The sequence below is a fragment of the Pollachius pollachius genome (genome assembly GCF_949987615.1).
Source record: "Pollachius pollachius genome assembly, chromosome: 1".
In the NCBI taxonomy this organism is placed as follows: Eukaryota; Metazoa; Chordata; class Actinopteri; order Gadiformes; family Gadidae; genus Pollachius; species Pollachius pollachius.
Window position 1 is genome coordinate 51,179,804 of NC_136934.1, and position 21,857 is coordinate 51,201,660.

The 21,857-nt window shown below is 45.6% G+C and overlaps 2 protein-coding genes and 1 pseudogene across 3 annotated transcripts in view; all 3 read left to right on the forward strand.

Annotated features, from left to right (window-relative positions):
- Positions 1–21,857, forward strand: part of LOC307076354 — a 110,728-nt pseudogene that overhangs the window by 20,921 nt on the left and 67,950 nt on the right. The gene's annotated exons all lie outside the window — the stretch shown is intronic.
- Positions 3,569–10,637, forward strand: LOC307084506 (single-strand DNA endonuclease ASTE1-like; the record flags this gene model as incomplete). The annotated part of the gene is made up of 5 exons (XM_079748919.1): positions 3,569–4,804; positions 6,663–6,869; positions 7,303–7,389; positions 8,669–8,889; positions 10,589–10,637. 5 exons carry the CDS (start codon positions 3,569–3,571, stop codon positions 10,635–10,637), a joined length of 1,800 nt encoding a protein of 599 aa, XP_079605045.1.
- On the forward strand, positions 11,537–15,136 carry LOC307076452 (myeloid cell surface antigen CD33-like). The gene is made up of 5 exons (XM_079737464.1): positions 11,537–11,693; positions 12,257–12,607; positions 12,973–13,239; positions 14,126–14,216; positions 14,851–15,136. The coding sequence occupies exons 1-5, from the start codon at positions 11,648–11,650 to the stop codon at positions 14,900–14,902; spliced, it is 807 nt and encodes a 268-aa protein (XP_079593590.1). The 5' UTR covers positions 11,537–11,647; the 3' UTR covers positions 14,903–15,136.

Sequence of the window (21,857 nt, forward strand, 5' to 3'; positions counted from 1 at the left end):
ACGAGCAGTGGGTGGGCGGGGCCTGGCAGCCACTTGCCTTCTTCAGCCGTCAGTTGCGTCCCAACGAGCAGAAGAACAGCACTTTCGACCGGGAGCTGCTTGGTCTCTACCTCGCCATCAGACACTTTCGTTCCCTGTTGGAGGGTCGACACTTCACCGCTTTTGTCGACCACAAGCCGCTGACTTTCGCCATGGCCAAGGTGGCTGAGCCGTGGTCCGCCCGCCAGCAACGTCATCTGTCCTACATTTCCGAGTTCACCACGGATTTACAACACGTTGCTGGTAAGGACAACCAGGTGGCGGACTGCCTGTCACGGGCTGTGGTAGGAGCAGTCCATCTTGGTTTGGATTACAACCACTTTGCAGCGGACCAGACCACAGACCCAGACGTGCAACTCCTGAGGACCTCGACAACAGGGCTGAAAATAGAGGATGTGGTTTTTAGCGATGCCGGCACCACGCTCCTGTGTGACGTCTCCACAGGCAGTCCTCGCCCAATCATTCCCACGGGATGGAGACGAAAAGTTTTTGATGCCATCCATGGTCTTTCCCACCCAGGTTCGAAAGCGTCACAGAGATTGGTTGCGGCTAAGTTTGTTTGGCACGGCCTCAAGAAGGACGTTAGGGACTGGGCTAACACCTGTCTTGAGTGCCAGCGGGCCAAAGTGCACCGCCACACTAAAGCCCCTTTGGAGTTGTTCCCGGTGCCGGAGAGACGGTTTGACCATGTGAACGTGGATCTGGTCGGCCCTCTGCCCTCCTCTCACGGTTTCACCTACCTGTTGACCATGGTTGACAGGACCACCCGTTGGCCTGAGGCTGTGCCACTGACGTCGCTAGCGTCGGTCGAAATGACACGGGCGTTTATCAGCACCTGGGTTGCCCGTTTCGGCACTCCTTCCGACATATCCTCTGACCGGGGCGCGCAGTTTACTTCTGAGCTGTGGAACTCTGTCGCACAGAGCCTCGGAGTGAAACTCCACCACACGACCGCATATCACCCACAGGCTAACGGACTCTGTGAGCGATTTCATAGGTCGATGAAGGCTGCTCTTCGTGCCAGCCTCAAAGACAGCAACTGGGTCGACAAGCTCCCATGGGTACTGCTTGGCATCAGGACTGCACCAAAGGAAGACCTACAGTCCTCCTCCGCAGAGCTTGTGTATGGCCAGCCGCTGCGGGTTCCAGGGGATTTCGGCCCTGGCACCACCGTTCCTTGGTCTGCCACTCTCCAGCGGTCCACGCTACTGGACAATGCAAGGCTTTTCGCACCTGTCCCCACTTCCCGTCACGGCCTCCCTCAGTCGCACATCCCCGCTGGGCTTCGGACGGCTGACTACGTTTTCATTCGCCACGACGCCCACAGGGGACCGTTACGCCCCCCCTACGAGGGCCCTTTCCGGGTTTTGGAGACGGGGGACAAACATTTTGTGGTGGACATGGGTGGCAGGCCGGAGCGACTCGCCATTGACCGCCTCAAGCCAGCTCACTTGGACGTGGCCAGGCCCATTGAATTGGCTCAGCCCCCACGACGCGGACGACCTCCAGCTCTGCCCCTGCCCCCTGCTCCCCTCCCTCCCGGGACTCCCACACTCCAGGCCTCATACCTGTGTCATGGCGGGACACCTGCCACAGTTGTGGCTCCTCGACCTCCTGTACGACGCAGCCGTTGTGGCCGGTTAATACGCCCGCCCCCGCGATGACTGTTTTGTTTTTGTTTTCTCCTGATGGTGAATTCTGGGGGGACATGTGTAGTGAGTGTTACATAATTCACCTACAGTATTTGGTTATGTGTTGTTCTTTACACTGTGTTAGGCATGTCTTTTACTGTCTCTGTGTTTCAGGGATCGCTGTCCCTTTAAGGATTACGAGCTTCTCATGACGCGGAGCCCGATGCGGCATATGTTCTCTTGCAGCACGTTTTGATTCCGGTTTTCAAAAACTAAATAAACGAGTCACACAACTGTGTGCTCAACGTGCGAAATTGTATCCTTCATTTAATGCAATTTCCACACTTCTCCAGTTCTCAATAAAAAAAGTAAAATCTTTTTAAAGGGAAGACGTAACGATTATGAATATTATAAAGAAGGACGTACTATAGGCTATGCGTTAAAGGCATATAGCGTCCCAGAAGTTTAACTTTAAAATTCAAGAGCTACTATTTAAATGTCATTTGTTTGAGAAGGTAGAGCCATCCGAGAGGGAAATGCGCTGTGATCTGTGTCGTATGGTGCTTTGGTGGACAAATACGTGCAATATTTAAAATGGTCGGAAAACTCGTAGCCTAGTCCATAAAGTGGTCTGACCCATGCAGGCACGGCGTTAGTGGTGGGCCTGACGGAACTAGGACCATCCACTGTTCAACAGGCCCACCCAAAACTGTTCTTGAAAAAATATATCTATATTCTGTAATGCTTTATTTTTGCAATGCGGCATTCTTTGTTGATTTTGATGCTTGATCCGATTTGCGTTAAAGGGCTGTTATCTTCGTGGATGACCGTGAAATCGCGGAAGGCTATAGTTATTATCTCGTAGTAGACTAGGCTACAATTGAATGCATCTTCTTTGTATAATAAGCCAAGCTGAGTCTGTTGCTAATGATACCGAGATATTGTTGAAAACTTAAAACAATCAAACAGAATTCTGAAATAGTCGGCCTCATGTTATACGAGCATAACTAAACTATGTGGGAAATATTCGATTCCTGACCACTTTTACAGTCCATAGGCCTTGGATGTATAGAGTGACGCGCTAAAGCACAGCCATGTATGGTGCGTAATGGAGATTCCAAAGCGCTCTCTCTGGTCAGTAGCAAGAGACGTCTTTACACTCCCGGACCCTACACACTGGCGGTTTCCTTTTTATGTAAATGCAATCAGACGCTCCGCGGTACAAGAGGGGCTGCGGGGAGAGGAGTTGCTGCGTTATCTCTACAACAGAGACAATAACGCAGCGATATCAACATGAGCAGTTCTAGCTGGAGAGACAGTGAAATCCACGAGCTGCTGACCATCATGGGAGAGAAGGTGATGCAGTCGCATTTAACAAAGACGTTGAAAGATGGTGCGATCTACGAGAAAGACGCAGAGGAACGTTCTTTCGTGCCAAGCCGTGACCGAACCGGCTTGGCAGTGTAAAAAGGCCTAAGGAGCGATCGCGGATAGGTCCTTCCTATGCACCGAAACTTTTTACAATGCAATAAAATATTTAAAGAGCATCAAGCTATTATGCACACATAATATAACAGTATATTAGTCAGTCATTTGTATTAGGTTAAACAAGGATTTGATAACGTTTATAATTTAAGGACCACCCACAATTGGTCTGGCCCATCCACAACTGGAGTCCTGGCGCCGTGCCTGGTCTGACCACGGGACTCAATCATTGATTGGAAACCGAAACTTAAAGAGAACTGCGAAGCCACTCCCAGGGTGTGTGTGTTTGTGTGTGGTTGTGGGTGTATTTGTTATGTGCCTTGGAGTGTGTATAAAGGAGCTGGGATCAGTCATCATAGACGCTAGAATGTATCCAGTCATAGGTAGAGTTAGAGCTTGACCTATGAGCCACCATGGGGGTAGATGACCTGTGCTCGCTGCTGGAGGACTACAGCCAGATCTACCAGGATATCCGCTTCAGGGACAGCAAGCTAGTGGTGGACGGCACTAACCTAGCCTACGACCTGTACTACAGGTCCAACCTGGATCAGAACCACGGCTGGGAGTACCTGCCCTACCAGGTCTTCACGACTCTGGCCGACTGTGGAATCAAACCGTACGTGGTGGTGGACGGAGGCTCGGGCAACAGCGACATCAAACTGGACACCCTCATGGACCGGGCCAGAGGGAAGGTCTGGAGTGCCCAGGGCGCCGCTCTGAAGGGCAGGAGGGCGGACATCCTCCCCCCCATTTCCACGACAGTATTCGAACAGACGCTGAACAACATGAAGGTGCCGCTGGCCAGGTGCTTTGGAGAGGCAGACTGCCAGCTGGCTGACCTGGCCAGTGACTTGTGCTGCCCGCTGCTGTCCGGAGACATTGACTTCTACATCTACAACCTTCCTTGGGGGCTTCTGCACCTAGATCACTTCCATTGGGACTCAGTTAAAAAGAGTCCGACCAGGAGTTACATCCCCTGCAAGCGATACACCACGTCCAGCTTCTGCACCTTCTTCAACGTCAACCGCCGGCTGCTGCCCGTCTTCGCTTCGCTGGCCGGGAAGGACTACGTTAACATCAGAGAAATTAACTGGGAGCAAAATGTTCTTGCAGGAAGACAGAGAGCGATAGAGTTGTCTCAGACCGCCTGCCTTGAGGGACTCCTGAGGTGGATGAGAGGCTTCCAGACGATTGAAGACACCTTGACAGCAGCGATGGATCTCATGCCCAACATGAGTCAACAGGTGCAGACGGAGGTGCAGAAGTCCATGCTGGAGTACCGGCTCCCCAGCTCCTCTCTGCGGGGGTTCTTCAGTGAGGGAACCGTTCCGCCGCTGCCTGCTGAGATGTTAATCTGCGTCCCCGACTGGGTCCGCACGCCCCTGGCCAAAGGAGAGCTGGGGGCTGACATTCTGGACCTGTTGGTGCACAAGAGGAAGATATTGCCAACCCAGGTGGAGCACAGCGAGCTACAGAGCTCCAACCTCACCTCGAGGCCCATCCGGAAGGTGTTGTACGGGCTTCTGCTGGACCAGCGGGGGGGTGAGGTGGAGGAGGTGGATCGGGTCGGTACGAAGCCTGCCAATGTCAAGGTGCAACCGCTGGTCCACAGAGCTGCTAAGACTCTGAGGCTGGACTCTCTGAACCAGGTAGGCCTACAGATTCATTCAGCTGGCTGATAGGTGGATGATAGATAGACAAGAGATCGACCAAAGATGGATAACAGATTGATATCAGATTGATTATAGCAGCAGCAACTAGTAAGAAAAAGGCTTACATGTCAGCAGCAACTTTAAAAGATCAGTCCAAATTCAATGAATTCTTCGCGATAGTTAAGTTTAATTGACTGTTACATTTTTTCAGGGGGGATTTCCATCTAAATGCATTACGTTTTTCAATTGATATGCTTGATCTCTCGAGACAACTCTTTCCACCAAAATCGGCCCTCCGTCTGTTGATGTGTATCCTGGAGTCAGTTGAAACACCCCCAGAGATTGCTTGGCACTTCACCATTAACAACCTTATTAATGGTCCCATGGCATCAAAATGCCATAATTCCCTTTATGAGGTTTTCTAACATTGAAATGAGTTCCCCTAGCCTGCCTATGGTCCCCCAGCAGCTAGAAATGGTGTTAGGTGTAAAACGAGCAGTAGGTATCCTGCTCTGCCTTTGATAAGACAAAGCTCAGACGCGCCGATTTGGAATTTTCCCCATATGTCGTCATACAGGGGCTTGCTACCTCCCCTTTCACTGCTCTGCCCGCCCAGAGAATTTGGCCCGCCAATGAGACAATGAGCTGTGACCGTGCGAGCGCCACGTGTGTGTGTGTGAATGAATACACACACTGTAACACAAGTGTTGAACACTTCTTTGTTATTTAGATAACCGTTCTGCTGTTGGGATTATGGCGCATAACATGTCGGGTTCTCTGACGTCTCTGGTATTTCCACAAGGAGACTCGTCGTGGGAGTTATCTCAGCCATGGTTGAGAAGGAATTGGGAGGGAAAGGAACTTTGGCTTTGACTCCCTGAAATACATGGGCCGCGGCATGGAAGAGAAAGGGATTGATGCCCGCGTTTGTCTCCTGCCAGAGCCCCGCCGCCCGCTGCCGAAGCACCGCCGCCGCGAGGCACCACCGCCGCGAGGCACCACCGGCACGGGGCGGTGGCCTCTCGGCAGCGGGCAGCGGGGCTCTGCCGGGTGACAATTACGGTCAACAATCGTGGGCAACATCCCCTTTCTCCTCCATGTCGCGGTTCATTCTACTTCAGATTGATGTGGATGTGGAAGACCCAGAGACACCGGAGAACCCGACGCAGTTGTTTGAGATTCATAATATCGTCTGGAGGCGCACAGAGCTTTTGGCGCTGATAATATGTATTATATTATACAGACATCTATGTATAATATAATATTATTTAGATATAGAGCTCAAGGACTCCGGAGCACCCGGAGTCTTCTAGAATATTTACAGAACAAGGCCAAAAGCTGTGTGCGCCTCCGGATAATATTATGATCCGAGCCATTGCGATACATCCAATGTAAACACGAGCGCATGGTACCGTGGCCGTAATCTGCTCAGGGTCACACCCCCACCCTCCACCTTGACCCGCCTCTAAAAAACGGCACGTCGGTGGAAAGCTCATTGTCGGACTGGCTCGTAGTGGCTGTAATTCTGCACCAAGGCTGAATTTCTTGAACGTCTTCAAGCACTGTATTAGGGGCCCACTAACACCTACATGAAATAATTCATAAAGAAGCATGCCATGGGACCTTTAACTAGCCGTATCTTAACCTGGTTGACTGTCTTCCACATTGAGACCAATTCAATTCTCAAAGTGGGAGGGTAGTAGGTGTATGCATGCTGCAAGTCTCATAAATCATCTGCATTATGTAATAAACAGCATGTGTTGATCCTATAGAAGGAGTGATCTGAGGCAAACCCTCTAAAAGTGGTGTTCTTGGTTATCCTTTGAAAGGACATGTGGTTTGTTCCTACTTCCAGGCAGACCGCGCTGTGAGGCTGCAGGTGTGTCTGGAGACGCTGGGCGTGGAGGAAGAGACGCTGGAGGGAGTTCCGGCTCACCTGCGCCTCCCAGTGGCTGTGACCTGCTACTGGCTGAGGAGGGCCAGCCCTGAGCCGGACCTGATGCACCTCAAAGCTCTGCTGATGGTCATGGTCCAAGGAGAACTGAACCGACGGACCATGACCGTCGGTTCAGGGCTATATCTTGTTTATAGGTCAGCTTTTGAATTCACACGCTTTGTTGAGGGGTGATATCTGGGGGTCACAGAGATACAACTATCATGAAGACATTTAGTTTCAGCTAATTCTGCTCAGTTGGGCGTGGAGGAAGAGACGCTGGAGGGAGTTCCGGCTCCCCTGCGCCTCCCAGTGGCTGTGACCTGCTACTGGCTGAGGAGGGCCAGCCCTGAGTCGACGCTCCTTGAAGCTCTGCTGATGGTCATGGTCCAAGGAGAACTGAACCGACGGAAGGGATTGACAACAGGTAGGTAGCACATGTGGTGCCAAGTAACCTCCCTCACTCACTCATTCCCTTAATCACTCGCTCAATTTGTGTGACCGTTTGTGTGTGTGAGTGTGTGTGTGTGTGTGTATTTGTGTGTGTGTGTGTTAGGGTTAGCAATGGCAGGCCTGCCTGAAGGACGCCTCCCAGCTCAACCTGTTGCTCTGCAAGCCCCTCCCTGAACCCCACTTTGCCGCCCAGACAGTACTGTTTCCATAGCAACACCATCACCCAGACAGTACTGTTTCCATAGCAACGCAATCTCACCCAGGATGAGGATGAGGAGGAGCTGGGCTGGGCTGAAGGTCTGGATCAGGGCTCAGATTGGCCTACGATGTCGGTTAGAACAAGCTACTGAACCAAAGACAGGAAGGACATGCAGTCCGCCCAATGGGTCTAACTTTTTTGCCAAAGGCAGTGAGCTAGTCCCTTGGTTTGAGGAAGTTATCTGAAGGGAGGGATGTTTTATTTTGATTGGATCCTTTCAAAATGTAGCTTCTCTCTTCGTTGTTGCTCCAAATTGCCCACCCTACCTTAACTCTGTTTCTATCAAAGAAGGAGGAAACACAAAAAGAAGAACCAGAGAATCAACAAACCTAAGAACCAGAGAATCAACCAACGAAGACACAAACCACAAGGCATAAATATAACTGAGCAGAGTCACTGTTGATCCTTATCACCAGAAGTCCCGCCCCTCTCTGCCCATTGGCCAACCCATGAACTCAGACGGAGAGCGAGAGATAATGTGGGATAAGCTCAGCAGCTCACCAACATTCATAGTTCCCTTTCTTCAGAGAACATCTCGTAAACTAACGTCCACAGTATCTTGTTTATAGGTCAGCTTTTGAATTCACACGCTTTGTTGAGGGGTGATATCTGGGGGTCACAGAGATACAACTATCATGAAGACATTTAGTTTCAGCTAATTCTGCTCAGTTGTTGTAATTTAAACATGGTCAATGTTCACGTTACCCTGTCGTGTTGACTAATAATGGCTGATCAATAATCCATATACACTCGAGATATTCCAACTGTGACCGATGTTGGCCGACTACATTGTGGCCCATCGTGCATCCCTATCTTCTAGTCTCTAATTTTGATGAATCCTCCTTTTTATGAAGTTATCCCGGATCTAAAACAAGACATGAAGGTTGTTAAATAGAATAACAGATAGTCAAACTCAACTTCAAATCATGGTTTTTATGATCGGGTCCAAGCTGTAGATCAATCCAGAGCAAAGGGACTACTTCTATGAAACACGTTGATAATGGGACTATAGGGACGTTCTACTGGGTCAATATAAACTGAACTGTTCATTGGATGTCACGTCAATGAGAGGGAGAAGGGCTGCTATATATGGATTTTAAAGCATTGTGAAGTGAGGGTAATGGCTATTGCAGAGAATATCTAAAAGGAGGAAGTTTAATGTGAGACTACCGCCACCATCCCCTGCAGCTTCACCCTCCCCCTTGTCGACGTAAAGGAAGGCGTAGTCATTTTGCCAGTGAAGTGGGTAGAGTGGGGCCCTGATTACCTGCCCTGCCACCTCACCACGGCCAACGTGTACGGCAGCAGCAACGTCCTGGCTGACAGCAGCTTCCTGTACCTGGGAGACCTCGTCAGGAACTGCACCTTGAAGGTCATCAAGACGTTGAAACAGGACGCAAAGAGATACTACTTTCACTTCAAGACCAACATCGATGGGTACACCGGACAGCTAGGACAGTCACAGTCACTAGTAAGTGTCACTTCTAGTACCGTAACTAGTTAATGTTACGTATGGTACTGTCCCTAGTGTTCTGGTACTGACACATTATGACAGGACGTCTCACTCCCCTTCACCTCTCTCTCCCTCTCACTCTCCTTACCTCTCTCCCTCCCTCTCTCTTACTCCCCTTCACCTCTCTCGCTCTCTCCCTCTCACTCCTTCAACTCTCTCTCCCGCCCTTTCGCTCCCATTCAACTCTCTCTCTCTCCCTCTCTTCCTCCCTCTCACTCTCAATCTGACACAGCTCAATCTATTTGGTCGTGTTTTTATAGTAACTCCAATGTTTTTTGTATGTCATGTAAATGAGAGATGGAGAAGGGCAGATATGGACTTTAAAGTGATGTGCAGTGAGGTTAGTGGCTATTGCGGAGAATATGTAAAAGGAGGAAATAAAATTTGATGACAATGCCTGTACCCTTTCACAATCAGCCAATCACCCCAGGAACTGGAACACCTGGATCTAACAACTTCATGATGAAGAGCTAATGGTACAGGTCTCTCTGTACTGGTATTGTCTCTCTGCACTGGTAAGGTCTCTCTGCACTGGTACGGTCTCTCTGCACTCATAGGGTCTCTCTGGTCTACCTGGGATAACCAGTGCAAAGAACACACACTATCCGTGTGATTAACACACACGGATAGACAGACATTGTTCAGGCACACATTCACACACACTCACATACACCCACACACACCCGCACACACACACACATACATACCCAATACACAATACAGACATTCATACATATACATACATATTTATGAACACACACACACACCTGTGGTCAAACCTCCTGCTCTCAGTATTCACTTCTTAACTGTTTCCTGAAGACTGGTTTCAGCACAAGGTCCCCTTCCTTATGGTCTATTAATATTAACTCTCTCTCTCTCTGTCTTCTATTTCTGTACCTCTCCCTCCCTCTCTCTCACTCTTTTCACCTCTCCTCTCACTCCGCCTCACATCTCTCCCTCTCTCACTCTTTACCTCTCTCCCTTCCTCTCACTCTTTACCCCTCTCTCTCCCTCCCTCTCACCCCCATTCACCTCTCTCTCTCCCTCTCTTTCACTCCCCCTCTCACTCTCTTCACCTCTCTCCCTCCCTCTCACTCCCTCTCTCTCACTCCCCTTCACCTCTCTCTCTTTCTCACTGTTCAGCCAAACATCTTTAACCACATGGAAAGTGAACTGAGTGTTTATGTACTTGAACACTTTAAGATGACTTAACCCGTAACCAACATGGGTCAACCCTTCCTCACCTCAAAACTCTGACAACTTCCTGAGAACATCCTCTGACTTTGACACTTTGTGGTTTATAGCTCCTTTGTTGAGCGCACACACTTTGTGGTTGATGTCTTATCTGTTGAGCGCACACACTTTATTGAGTTGTGATATATAGGGTCTCTGATATATAACTACTATGAAAAATGATTCTTACAGCTCATTTTGTCCTATTTGGTCGATTTTTATAGTAACACCATTGTTGATTGTATATCATGTAAATGAGAGAGAGAGAAGTGCAGATATATATGGACTTTAAAGCATTGTGAACTGAGGTTAGTGGTTATTGAAGAGAATATCTTAAAAGAGGAAGTAAGATGTGAAGACCATTACTGTAGCCTTTCACAATCACCCCAGGAACTGGAACACCTGGATCGTGTCCTCCAACTTCATGATGAAGAGCTAATGGTACTGGTCTCTCTGCACTGATAGGGTATCTCTGTACTGGTACGGTCTCTCTGGTCTACCTGGGATAACCAGTGCAAAGAACACACACTATCCGTGTCCCCTCCAACATCGGAGACAGGCGCATTTGTCCCACCTAAAAATTATACCTGATCTGTCAGGTTTCCGATATGTGTCCCCCCCAATGTTAAGCTCATTCCTACGCCACCATACAAATCCACCGGCAAATGACATGTGGCGGGCGTTAATTTCCATCCCTGGAACACACACACACCTGTGGTCAAACCTCCTGCTCTCGGCCTTCGCGTCTGAACTGTTTCCTGAAGACTGGTGTCGGCACAATGTCCACCCTCTTATGGTCTATTAATATTAACTCTCTCTCTCTGTCTTCTATCTCTGTACCTCTCTTCATCTCTCTCCCTCTCACCTAATCCCCTTCACCTCTCTCTCTCCCTTTCACCCTCCCTCTCACTCTCTTCACCTCTCTCCCTCTCTCTCTCCCTCTCTCACTCCTCTTCACCTCTCTCTCTCTTTCTCATTGTTCAACCAAACTGAAATGAGTGTGTATGTACTTCAAAAAAACCCAACGACTTCCTGAGAACATCCACTGACTTTCACACTGTGGTTTATAGCTCCTTTGTTGAGCGCACACTCTTTGTGGTGATGTCTCATCTGTTGAGCGCACACACTTTATTGAGATGTTATATCTAGGGTCTCTGATAAATAACCACTTTAAAAAATGATTCTTACAGCTCATTTTGTCCCATTTGGTCGTTTTTTATAGTAAGACCATTGTTGATTGTATGTCATGTCAATGAGAGAGGGAGATGGAAAGCTATATATGGTATTTAAAGCATTGTGAAGGGAGGTTATTGGCTATTGCAGAGAATATCTAAAAGGAGGAAGCTACATGTGAAGACTATTACTGTAGCCTTTCACAATCAGCCAATCAGCCCTCCCCCTGTCCAAGTGGCGTTAACAACCAGACACAGAGAGGCAGCTACGGAGCAGATGAAGATGAATCCATGGACCCTCTCTGTGCTCCTGCTGCTAGCTGGTAAGCTGTAATGCTTCTTCTGTTTACTACCGGGAACGTGTCCGTACACAAACTGGATCCAGCTGGCCTATTGGCTCAACCTAGAGCTCTTTTTAGAGACTAATGGGACCTCAACTCTACCACTAGACACAGACAAAGAATGACACTTTGATTAGTTTATTGTTCCATATGTTGTCCTAATAATAATAGCAGTGAAGATAATGATAATGCATTGTTTTCTTAATGGGCCTCACCAAAAAAGCTTTCATAACAAAAGAAAAAAACTTGATATCTAGTAGTCTGAAGTTTGACACGATATATAATATAATTTGCTATGCTTTATGATATGATATCAAATATTATATAATATGATATCAAATATTATATAATATGATATAAAACCAAACACATTACAATATCAACATCACACCCTGACCTTCTCAGAGTGTCTTCACCATCAACCAGTCACTCTCATTCTCCAGAGTGACGGTGAGAAGCTCACCTTGGAGAGAGCATGACCTCATGTGAGACCCTCCCTTAGAACCGGGCTCCCTGTTGTGACCCCGACTGTCTGCTTCCTCCAGGGCCGCTGGGGGCGGACCCTGGCTGGCACGTGGAGTACCCTGACTCCTTCTGCGTGGTGGAGGGCTCCACCGCCACCATCCCCTGCAGCTTCACCCACCCCGCAGGGCTCCGGGTGGAGCGGGTTGTCTGGTGCCCCAATCACATGTTCTGCCAAGGCACCACGCCCAACGTGTACGACAGCAGCAACATCATTGCCGACAGCAGGTTCCAGTACCTGGGGGACCTCGTCAGGAACTGCACCTTAAAGATCATCAAGACGGTGAAACAGGACGCTGCAACGTACCGCTTCCGCTTCGAGACCAACGGCGATAAGTACACCGGACAGAAAGGAGTCAGAGTCACCGTCACTAGTAAGTGTTACTTCTGGTACTAGTTTGTTTTACATCTAGTATTGTTACTAGAATCGGTGTTACCTCTACTACCGTCCCATTATAATAGGACTATAGGAAGAGACTAGACTTGGTTCCCATTGGGGAGGGATTAGTAGCTTCCTGTAGTCAACCTTGACCAAGATGTCCTCACCCACCTGCTCCTCATGAGATGTTTCTGGATGTCCTGGAAGACGCTTTGGATCAAATGCATTTTAGGATTCCTTGTATCTGCAAACTGACAGTGGTAAATAGTCACTGATCAGTGATGACCACTGCAACTGAAGGGTAAATGCTGTCATTCTGTCCAGTTGTAAAGAACGTCCGTCTCACTGTGTCTTCAACAGATGGAGAGGTTGTGAAGGTCAGAAGCTCCGTCACTGACAATGTGGTGAAAGAGGGCGGTCAGGTCACACTCACCTGTACCTCAGCCTGCTCCTTCCACCAATTGGACGTCCACTGGTACAGAAATGGCCACGCCCTATCAGAGACAGGCCCCGCCCTCCACCTCAGCTATCTGACCAATAACAACACAGGGAATTACACCTGCTCTCTGGACTCCGGTTGGCAGAAAACCTCTGCGCCTTGGAGTCTGTTCGTGGTGGAAGATGAAGGTAAGCCCCTCTGTGTTCACTAATGCACATGAGGGTGGTCCCTCATCCAATGTAATATAGTGTATGATAGTCTAACATTATTTAATCTAATATAGTCTATTAAAGTCTAACATTATCTAATGTAATATAGTCTGTTATAGTCTGACATTATCTAATTATTTAAAATCTATTAAGTTCTAACAGTATCTAATCTAATTAGCCTATTATAGTCTAACATTATATAATATTATAAAGTATATTATATTCTAACATTATCCAAACTAATATTTAACAATTATTCCCCGAAGGCTCCCTGAATAGTGGGGAGCACTATTCACTATTCCCCACTATTCACGGAGCCTGAGGTGAATAATTGTTTTGGCATATTCTACACGTGAACACTCCAAAAAATAAACAAGATAACATTTTTAGCCGGGATTCATTCGTTTTTTTATAGCGGTTTATTTGTTTTTATTAGCATGACGAGACGACCGTCACGCGTTGAAAACAACATCCCGAGTTTGAGATCTCAATCATGGGATATTGCCCAATATCCCGAGATAGCGAACCAATCAAATTGCGCCATAATAGGAGGTTCACGTTTAGCATATACTAAAGCCTATTATAGTCTAACATTATCTAATCTAATATAGTATATTATAGTCTAAAACAATCTTATCTAATACAGTATATTATAGTCTGACATTATCTAATTGAATCTAATTGTATCTAAAATAAAATCATTTTATAGGTAATCTAAAGTAATTGTTTCTGAAATGATGTCATCTAATCTAATCAAACTGTATCCAACACATTATATAATGTAATGCAATCTTACTGTTATTAACAAAGTGATCTAAACTAATCTAATTGTATCTGACATAAATGCGTTCTTTTACAAAAAAAGACTTTGACTGGCACCTGACGGTGTCGGTGGTGTTGAAGGTGCTGTTTGCTGTGTTCCTTCTCCTCCTGGCTGGGCTGGTCTTCGCTAAAAGGTACTCGAGCACTACTAATCTCTTCAACTAGGTGTAGGGAATGGAGCCCACTGTGGAGCTCACCGGGAGAGGTGCAATTACCACTTATTATCGTAGGTCGCCAAACGAAACAGAACTGAAATCTTGGAAAAAATTCCGCTTTAATCTTAAAGTGGAAGATTAACGACATGTCACCAGGTGTGAGTGTGATTAGCCGTTAGATGCCGTTTTGCAAATCTGCCCCTTATGACATCACAAGTTGGCGTGTCCACCTAGATGTACTCTGGATAGATGAGCAATGTTTGCTACAGTCCAATAGGCTGGTAGACCCAAAAGATGCACGCACGCACACACACACGCACGCACGCACGCACGCCTTAACCCTGATATTCAAGCGCATCTGAACTGGAGTTCAGAGTAGAGTTGATTTTGAACAAACTGTTTGGGGTAGGGTTTTAAATCTGTTTTTCAATATAATTTATTATTTGAGTAACTGACAGAATGGCATAGAATACTATGTTGAGATCAAAGTAGACATACTAAGATGTTTAAAACAAAAACAGATTCACTGGTTCACTAGCTCAGTGGCACTTAAAGCCTACTAGTGAAACGATGAAGGGAATCTGAGGTTTGCTGGTCTGCTTCTGGGTGACAGGTCAGCCCCTGGACCGGAACATGAGATCGTCTACAGCGAGGTCGTTCGCTGAACCAAACTCAAGCAGTGACTCCTCTTCCTCCTCCAGTGATTAAGAGATAAGGGAACACTGACGTCATCATGTCTGTTGTCCGTCACAGACTTATTGGTTGAGTCTTGATCTTTCGGTTTCTATTTCTGATTGTAACATTTCTGATGATTTCAGTGTTTTATGCATTTGAGTTTTCTTTCTTTATCGTATGTTGTTGTTTATTCTGAATATACTCAAGGTTGTCTGAATAACGGTGAGGTTTGTAAAGACTGGTTCTTCTCCATTCTGATGACTAGGCTACGTTTTAAAAAATACTTCTCAATTTAGTTTCCTGATGGCAAGGCCGCTCAGTCTTTCATGAGCCTGTTCTTCTGTTGGCTTACAGTATTTATACAATCATATCTTTACAGACTATCGGTCATGTAGGCTTACAATAAGATCTGTCTTCTTCTTATCATCGGTGGTTGTTGTGTTAAAGTGAAGCCATTTTAAATACTGATAAAGTTAAGGGGGACAGATAATCACCCTCACCACCTTGGAGCTAATATAAGAAGGGGGAAGTATAATTCACTGAAACTCACTAGACTTTGTCTGCTGCCATGTGTGTCGAAGTCCTCTCTTCTCCGAATACTATTATTAAAATAGCAGAAGTCAGATAGAATTGAACAAAAGTCTTTTTGTAAAACGTCTGTATAAAAAAACAGGTATTATAGGTATGCATAACCTAATGTAGACAAAGAACAAGCTTTTTGGGAACTTTATTAGACCTTTCAAGTACGCTACTAAACTATAAAAGTTGAATTATTACCTAATTCTGAGCATGCAGTGTAATTTCATTTGGATACAGCTATGGAAAATATTCCTATATTAATAAATAACATTTATATCTTAGAATATGTTGTAAAAATAATGTTATGTACAAATAATGTCTTTTCGAGATGTTGTCATTGGGCAGATATAATCTATTTCCTGTAACATTTCACAATCAGTCATTCAGCCCTCCCCCTTTCCTAATGACGGTAACAACCAGACACAGAGAGGCAGCTACGGAACAGATGAAGATGAATCCATGGACCCTCTCTGTGCTCCTGCTGCTAGCTGGTAAGCTGTAATGCTTCTTCTGTTTACTACCGGGAATGTGTCCGTACACAAACTGGATCCAGCTGGCCTGCTGGCTCAACCTAGAGCTCTTTGTAGTGTCTAATGGGACCTCAACTCAACCCTAACCCTAAGTTAGGGTTCAGTTAACGTTCCATATGTAATAATAATAATAATAATAATAATAATAATAATAATAATAATAATAATAATAATAATGCATGGATTCCTTAATTGGCCTAACCAAAAAAGCTTTCGTAACAACATAAAAGAAAAAAAGATTATACATAAAATATGAAATTAGAAATGATCTATGATATGGTGTGCGATATGATATCGTATATTAATGGATTGACGCTTTACACTGAAGGGGGGGGGGATCTCACTAACCACCACCAGTGTGTAGCACCCACTGGGTTGATGCACGGCAGCCAATCTGCGCCAGAACGCTCACACACCAGCTTGAGGTGGAGAGTGAGGGAGTTAATGAGTCAGCCAATTGTACAGGAGGTTGATTAGGGGGCCAGATTGAATGAGCCTGGTTGGGCCAGGACACCGGGGAAACCTCTACTTTTTGCGATAAGTGCCCTGGGAACTTTTGCGACCTCAGTGAGTCAGGACCTCGGATTTACGTCTCCTCTGAAGGACGCCGACTTCCACAGCACAGTGTCCCCGTCACTGCACTGGGGCATCGGGAGTGATGTTAAGGCCAGAGGGAAGAGTGCCACCTGTTGGCCACCACCCGACGACACTTACAGCACCTGGTATTGCCAGGCGGTCTCCCATCCAAGTTCTAACCAGACCCGACCATGCTTAGCTTCTGAGATCAGATTACAGATATGTCCAATAATAAAACACCATTTTACTACCAAAGAAACATTTCAGATTAGAGATTTCAGTTGGATTTATTTTAGTTGAGATCGGGCGTGTCCATGGTGGTAAACCCACATATTTAATGATGTGATATTAAATATGATATGATATGAACACAACACAATACAACCCAACACAATCCAATATCACTGTCACACCCTGTATGGTAAGCCCTTTCAACATTTAACCAGTTTGGCTGACTAGTAGTGATTTAGTTTTCACTAGTGGAAATGACATTTCAACACATTTTTTTTTTTTTTTTACAGATATCGTTAATTTAATTATATATATCAGTAATTCCATTTTCAATCGTAAGAATAACGATTACAGATCGTGGCAGGCTGGTGTACCGGCGGCAGAAGCAGCTCAAGAAGAAGGAACCAAAGGAGAGAGTAAAGGACGACCAGTTCAGGAGACTCTATAGGAGCCTCCTGGAAAAAGACCCCGGGGACAACAGGAGGGACGGCATTGAGCGTCTTCACCTCAACACCCTGGAGGAGGAGGAGGAGGAGGAGGAGGAGGAGGAGGAGGAGCAGGCCGGGATCAGGGCTCGGATGGGCCTTGGGTGGAGGTTTAAAGGAAGAAGAAGAAGAAGAAGAAGAAGATGAAGAAGAAGAAGAGGACCCAGTAGAGGGAGGGAGGGAGGGAGGGAGCAGTTTTCCCTCCTGATGAGGAACATTGTTGGGTTAACACGTTACAGTAATATATTACATTAAGCAGCAAAACAGTTATTACCATAGTTGTAATGCATTCATTGTGTCTACACTTGAGATAAATATTTTTAGTTTTCTTTTATCACAGACTCATATATTGGTAGATGTTATTTTCTTTACCTTAACATGTTTCGACGGATATACTTCCGTCTCCATCAGAAGGTCACACGGGTGTATTAGTGAGACGCGTTCTTATCAGCTGATGTTAACGGAGATGTCAGATGTGATCCACGTCAGTTTTATTGACTGGTAAACCACACCTCCTGCTGTCAGTCCGCCGCCCCCCAGGACGGCCCTCCAGGTATGGGAGAGCATATATGCACCCTCATATGTTGATCCTCCTGTGCTCTGTCCTTGGGATCCGTTGTTGAAGCTGCCCGTTCATTTAGTGTTCTAACCACTGATAGTTTATGTGCTATTGGGTGTTCTGATGTCCAAAGTAGGTATTGGTCTGTGTGCGTCGGTTTCCTATCGATTTTTATTTTGATGTCTTCTTCAATCGTGTGTTGGATTTTTATGTCCAAAAAATCTATGGATCTGTCTCTTTCTTCTTCATGTGTGAACTTTATGTTGCAAGTGTGGTTTATGGAATTGGGGTGATCTGTGATTTCTTGTGTATGTCCTCTCTTCATTTGGTCCAGAATGTCGTCCACGTACCGCTTCCATAGTGTGAGCCTGTACTCCTCCGGTGCTGATGTTATTGCTTCCTTCTCCAGGTGTTCCATAAAGAAGCCACACATCATGGCTGATAGTGGATCCCCCATGGCGAAACCCTCTTTCTGCCTGTATATTTTTGTGCGGAACTGAAAATAAGTTGAGGTGGCGATGAAGTGGAGTTATTGACTGATGTCTTGTACTGTCACATTTGTGTGTTTCTTGAGGTTTTTGTCCTTCTGTTGCTGTACTATTTGCAAAGTTGCTTCTACTGGTGTTTTGGTGAAGAGTGAGACGACATCATGTGATATTAATATTTCGTCCTTACCCACTTAGATATTTTTAAGTTATTGTGCCAGCTCTTTTGAGTTTTTGCAATGTTGTTCCGTCTGACCTAGTAATGGTTTTATGATTTCTGTGAGAGACTTAGATAGGTTGTATGTTACAGACCCGATGCTGTCCACAATCGGGCGTCTTCTGATGAAGACGGAAGTAGGCTATATCCGTCGAAACATGTCAAGGTAAAGAAAATAACATCTATCAGTATATGTGTCTGTGATAAAAGAAAACTATAAAGAGTTATAACCAGTTAGTCATATCATTTTCATTATTTAACCAACCTCTTAGTGGTTTTTCAGCAATATATTTCCTTAGGTCTGTGTGCTATGTTGTCATTGCAATATTATGGTTGTGGGCTTTTTCTCAGTGTGAATCCTGAGTAGTGTTGATAGCGAACCGCAGCAAACCAAACCATGAATCTCACTGACCCCGTCTCTATGGATTATTATGTTACTGAAGTTCTGTCCAGAGGTTCTTCTGTCGGAGAACCGTCGGAGAACCGTGTCACCTCAGGAATATAGACTCTAACTCAAAGGTTTCTTTGTAATTTACCTCTATTTATTATTGAATTATTTATAATATACATTTAGAGCTGAGGTCAATCCTTTATTATTTGATATAAAATATTTGTATGTGAGATGATACATTATGATCTTGTCACGATACCTGCAGTGATTGTATTGGCTGTATTTCCTGTCACTTTTGGTTCAAAGGTTTTGATTGGCTGAAGGCCTATTGATTGTTTTCCTCCCTCTGGTAGAACATGATTGTCCAATCACCACCGGATGTGTTAAGGGGGTGTGGCCTATATGACATGTAGGGCATATTTCTTCTTGCTAATCTTGAAGAAGGCTTGAGGGCCGAAACATATTCCAAATTAAAGAGAAATACATACGGAGCCGGAGTGGGCAACACTTTCTTTCTAATGCTAAACTGAAGTTCTGAAACATACAATATGTTACTGTGTGTGTGTGTGTGTGTGTGTGTGTGTGTGTGTGTGTGTGTGTGTGTGTGTGTCCTCCACCATCTGGCTGATAATGATTACATCTAGGTGCCACTAGAGGGCAGAATGAGACAGCAAACCAACACACACATGTCGTACGTACAGCAAACACAGGGCAGTTGATAAAATAATTAGTTATACTAGCATCCACGCTAGTAAACTGCTTGTATTATACTAAGTATCAAACAGAGAGAGAGTTTGTGTGAGTTTATGGGCGTGAACAGCTGAAATGAGATCAGCTGTTTGGACGTCGTTGCGGTTTTCTATTCCAGTTTTATTGACTGGTGAACCACACCTCCTGCTGTCAGTCCGCCGCCCCCCAGGACGGCCCTCCAGGTATGGGAGAGCATATATGCACCCTCATATGTTGATCCTCCTGTGCTCTGTCCTTGGGATCCGTTGTTAAAGCTGCCCGTTCATGTAGTGCTCGCCTCTAACCACTGATAGTTTACGTGCTATTGGCTGTTCTGATGTCCAAAGTAGGTATTGGTCTGTGTGCGTCGGTTTCCTATTGATTTTTATTTTGATGTCTTCTTCAGTCGTGTGTTGGATTTTTATGTCCAAAAAATCTATGAATCTGTCTGTTTCTTCTTCATGTGTGAACTTTATGTTGCCAGTGTGGTCAATGGAATTGAGGTGATCTGTGATTTCTTGTGTATGTCCTCTCTTCATTTGGTCCAGAATGTCGTCCACGTACCGCTTCCATAGTGTGAGCCTGTACTCCTCCGGTGCTGATGTTATTGCTTCCTTCTCCAGGTGTTCCATAAAGAAGCCACACATCATGGCTGATAGTGGATCCCCCATGGCGAAACCCTCTTTCTGCCTGTATATTTTTGTGCGGAGCTGAAAATAAGTTGAGGTGGCGATGAAGTGGAGTAATTGACTGATGTCTTGTACTGTCACATTTGTGTGTTTCTTGAGGTTTTTGTCCTTTTGTAAGCGTTGCTGTACTATTTGCAAAGTTGCTTCTACTGGTGTTTTGGTGAAGAGTGAGACGACGTCATGTGATATTAATATTTCGTCCTCACCCACTTTGATATTTTTAAGTTATTTTGCCAGCTCTTTTGAGTTTTTGCAATGTTGTTCCGTTTGACCTAGTAATGGTTTTATGATTTCTGTGAGAGACTTAGATAGGTTGTATGTTACAGACCCGATGCTGTCCACAATCGGGCGTCTTCTGATGAAGACGGAAGTATATCCGTCGAAACATGTCAAGGTAAAGGAAATAACATCTACCAATATGTGTCTGTGATATAAGAAAAATATAAAGAGTTATAAGCAGTTAGTCATATCATTTTCATTATTTAACCAACCTCTTAGTGGTTTTTCAGCAATATATTTCCTTAGGTCTGTGTGCTCTGTTGTCATTGCAATATTATGGTTGTGGGCTTTTTCTCAGTGTGAATCCTGAGTAGTGTTGATAGCGAACCGCAGCAAACCAAACCATGAATCTCACTGACCCCGTCTCTATGGATTATTATGTTACTGAAGTTCTGTCCAGAGGTTCTTCTGTCGGAGAACCGTCGGAGAACCGTGTCACCTGAGGAATATAGACTCTAACTCAAAGGGTTCTTTGTAATTTACCTCTACTTATTATTGAATTATTTATAACATACATTTAGAGCTGAGGTCAAAGCTTTATTATTTGATATAAAATATTTGTATGTGAGATGATACATTATGAACTTGTCACGTTACCTGCAGTGATTGTATTGGCTGTATTTCCTGTCACTTTTGGTTCAAGGCTTTTGATTGGCTGAAGGCCTCTTGATTGTTTTCCTCCCTCTGGTAGAACATGATTGTCCAATCACCACCGGATGTGTTAAGGGGGTGTGGCCTATATGACATGTAGGGCATATTTCTTCTTGCTAATCTTGAAGAAGGCTTGAGGGCCGAAACATATTCCAAATTAAAGAGAAATACATACGGAGCCGGAGTGGGCAACACTTTCTTTCTAATGCTAAACTGAAGTTCTGAAACAAACAATATGTTACTGTGTGTGTGTGTGTGTGTGTGTGTGTGTGTGTGTGTGTGTGTGTGTGTGTGTCCTCCACCATCTGGCTGATAATGATTACATCTAGGTGCCACTAGAGGGCAGAATGAGACAGCAAACCAACACACACATGTCGTACGTACAGCAAACACAGGGCAGTTGATAAAATAATTAGTTATACTAGCATCCACGCTAGTAAACTGCTTGTATTATACTAAGTATCAAACAGAGAGAGAGTTTGTGTGAGTTTATGGGCGTGAACAGCTGAAATGAGATCAGCTGTTTGGACGTCGTTGCGGTTTT

Coding starts and splice junctions, on each gene's coding strand:
- LOC307076452 (XM_079737464.1), top strand. CDS start 11,648: ATGAAGATGAATCCATGGACCCTCTCTGTGCTCCTGCTGCTAGCTG. Junction 12,608..12,972: donor AGTCAGAGTCACCGTCACTA/GTAAGTGTTACT, acceptor TGTCTTCAACAG/ATGGAGAGGTTGTGAAGGTC. Junction 14,217..14,850: donor GGGCTGGTCTTCGCTAAAAG/GTACTCGAGCAC, acceptor TCTGGGTGACAG/GTCAGCCCCTGGACCGGAAC.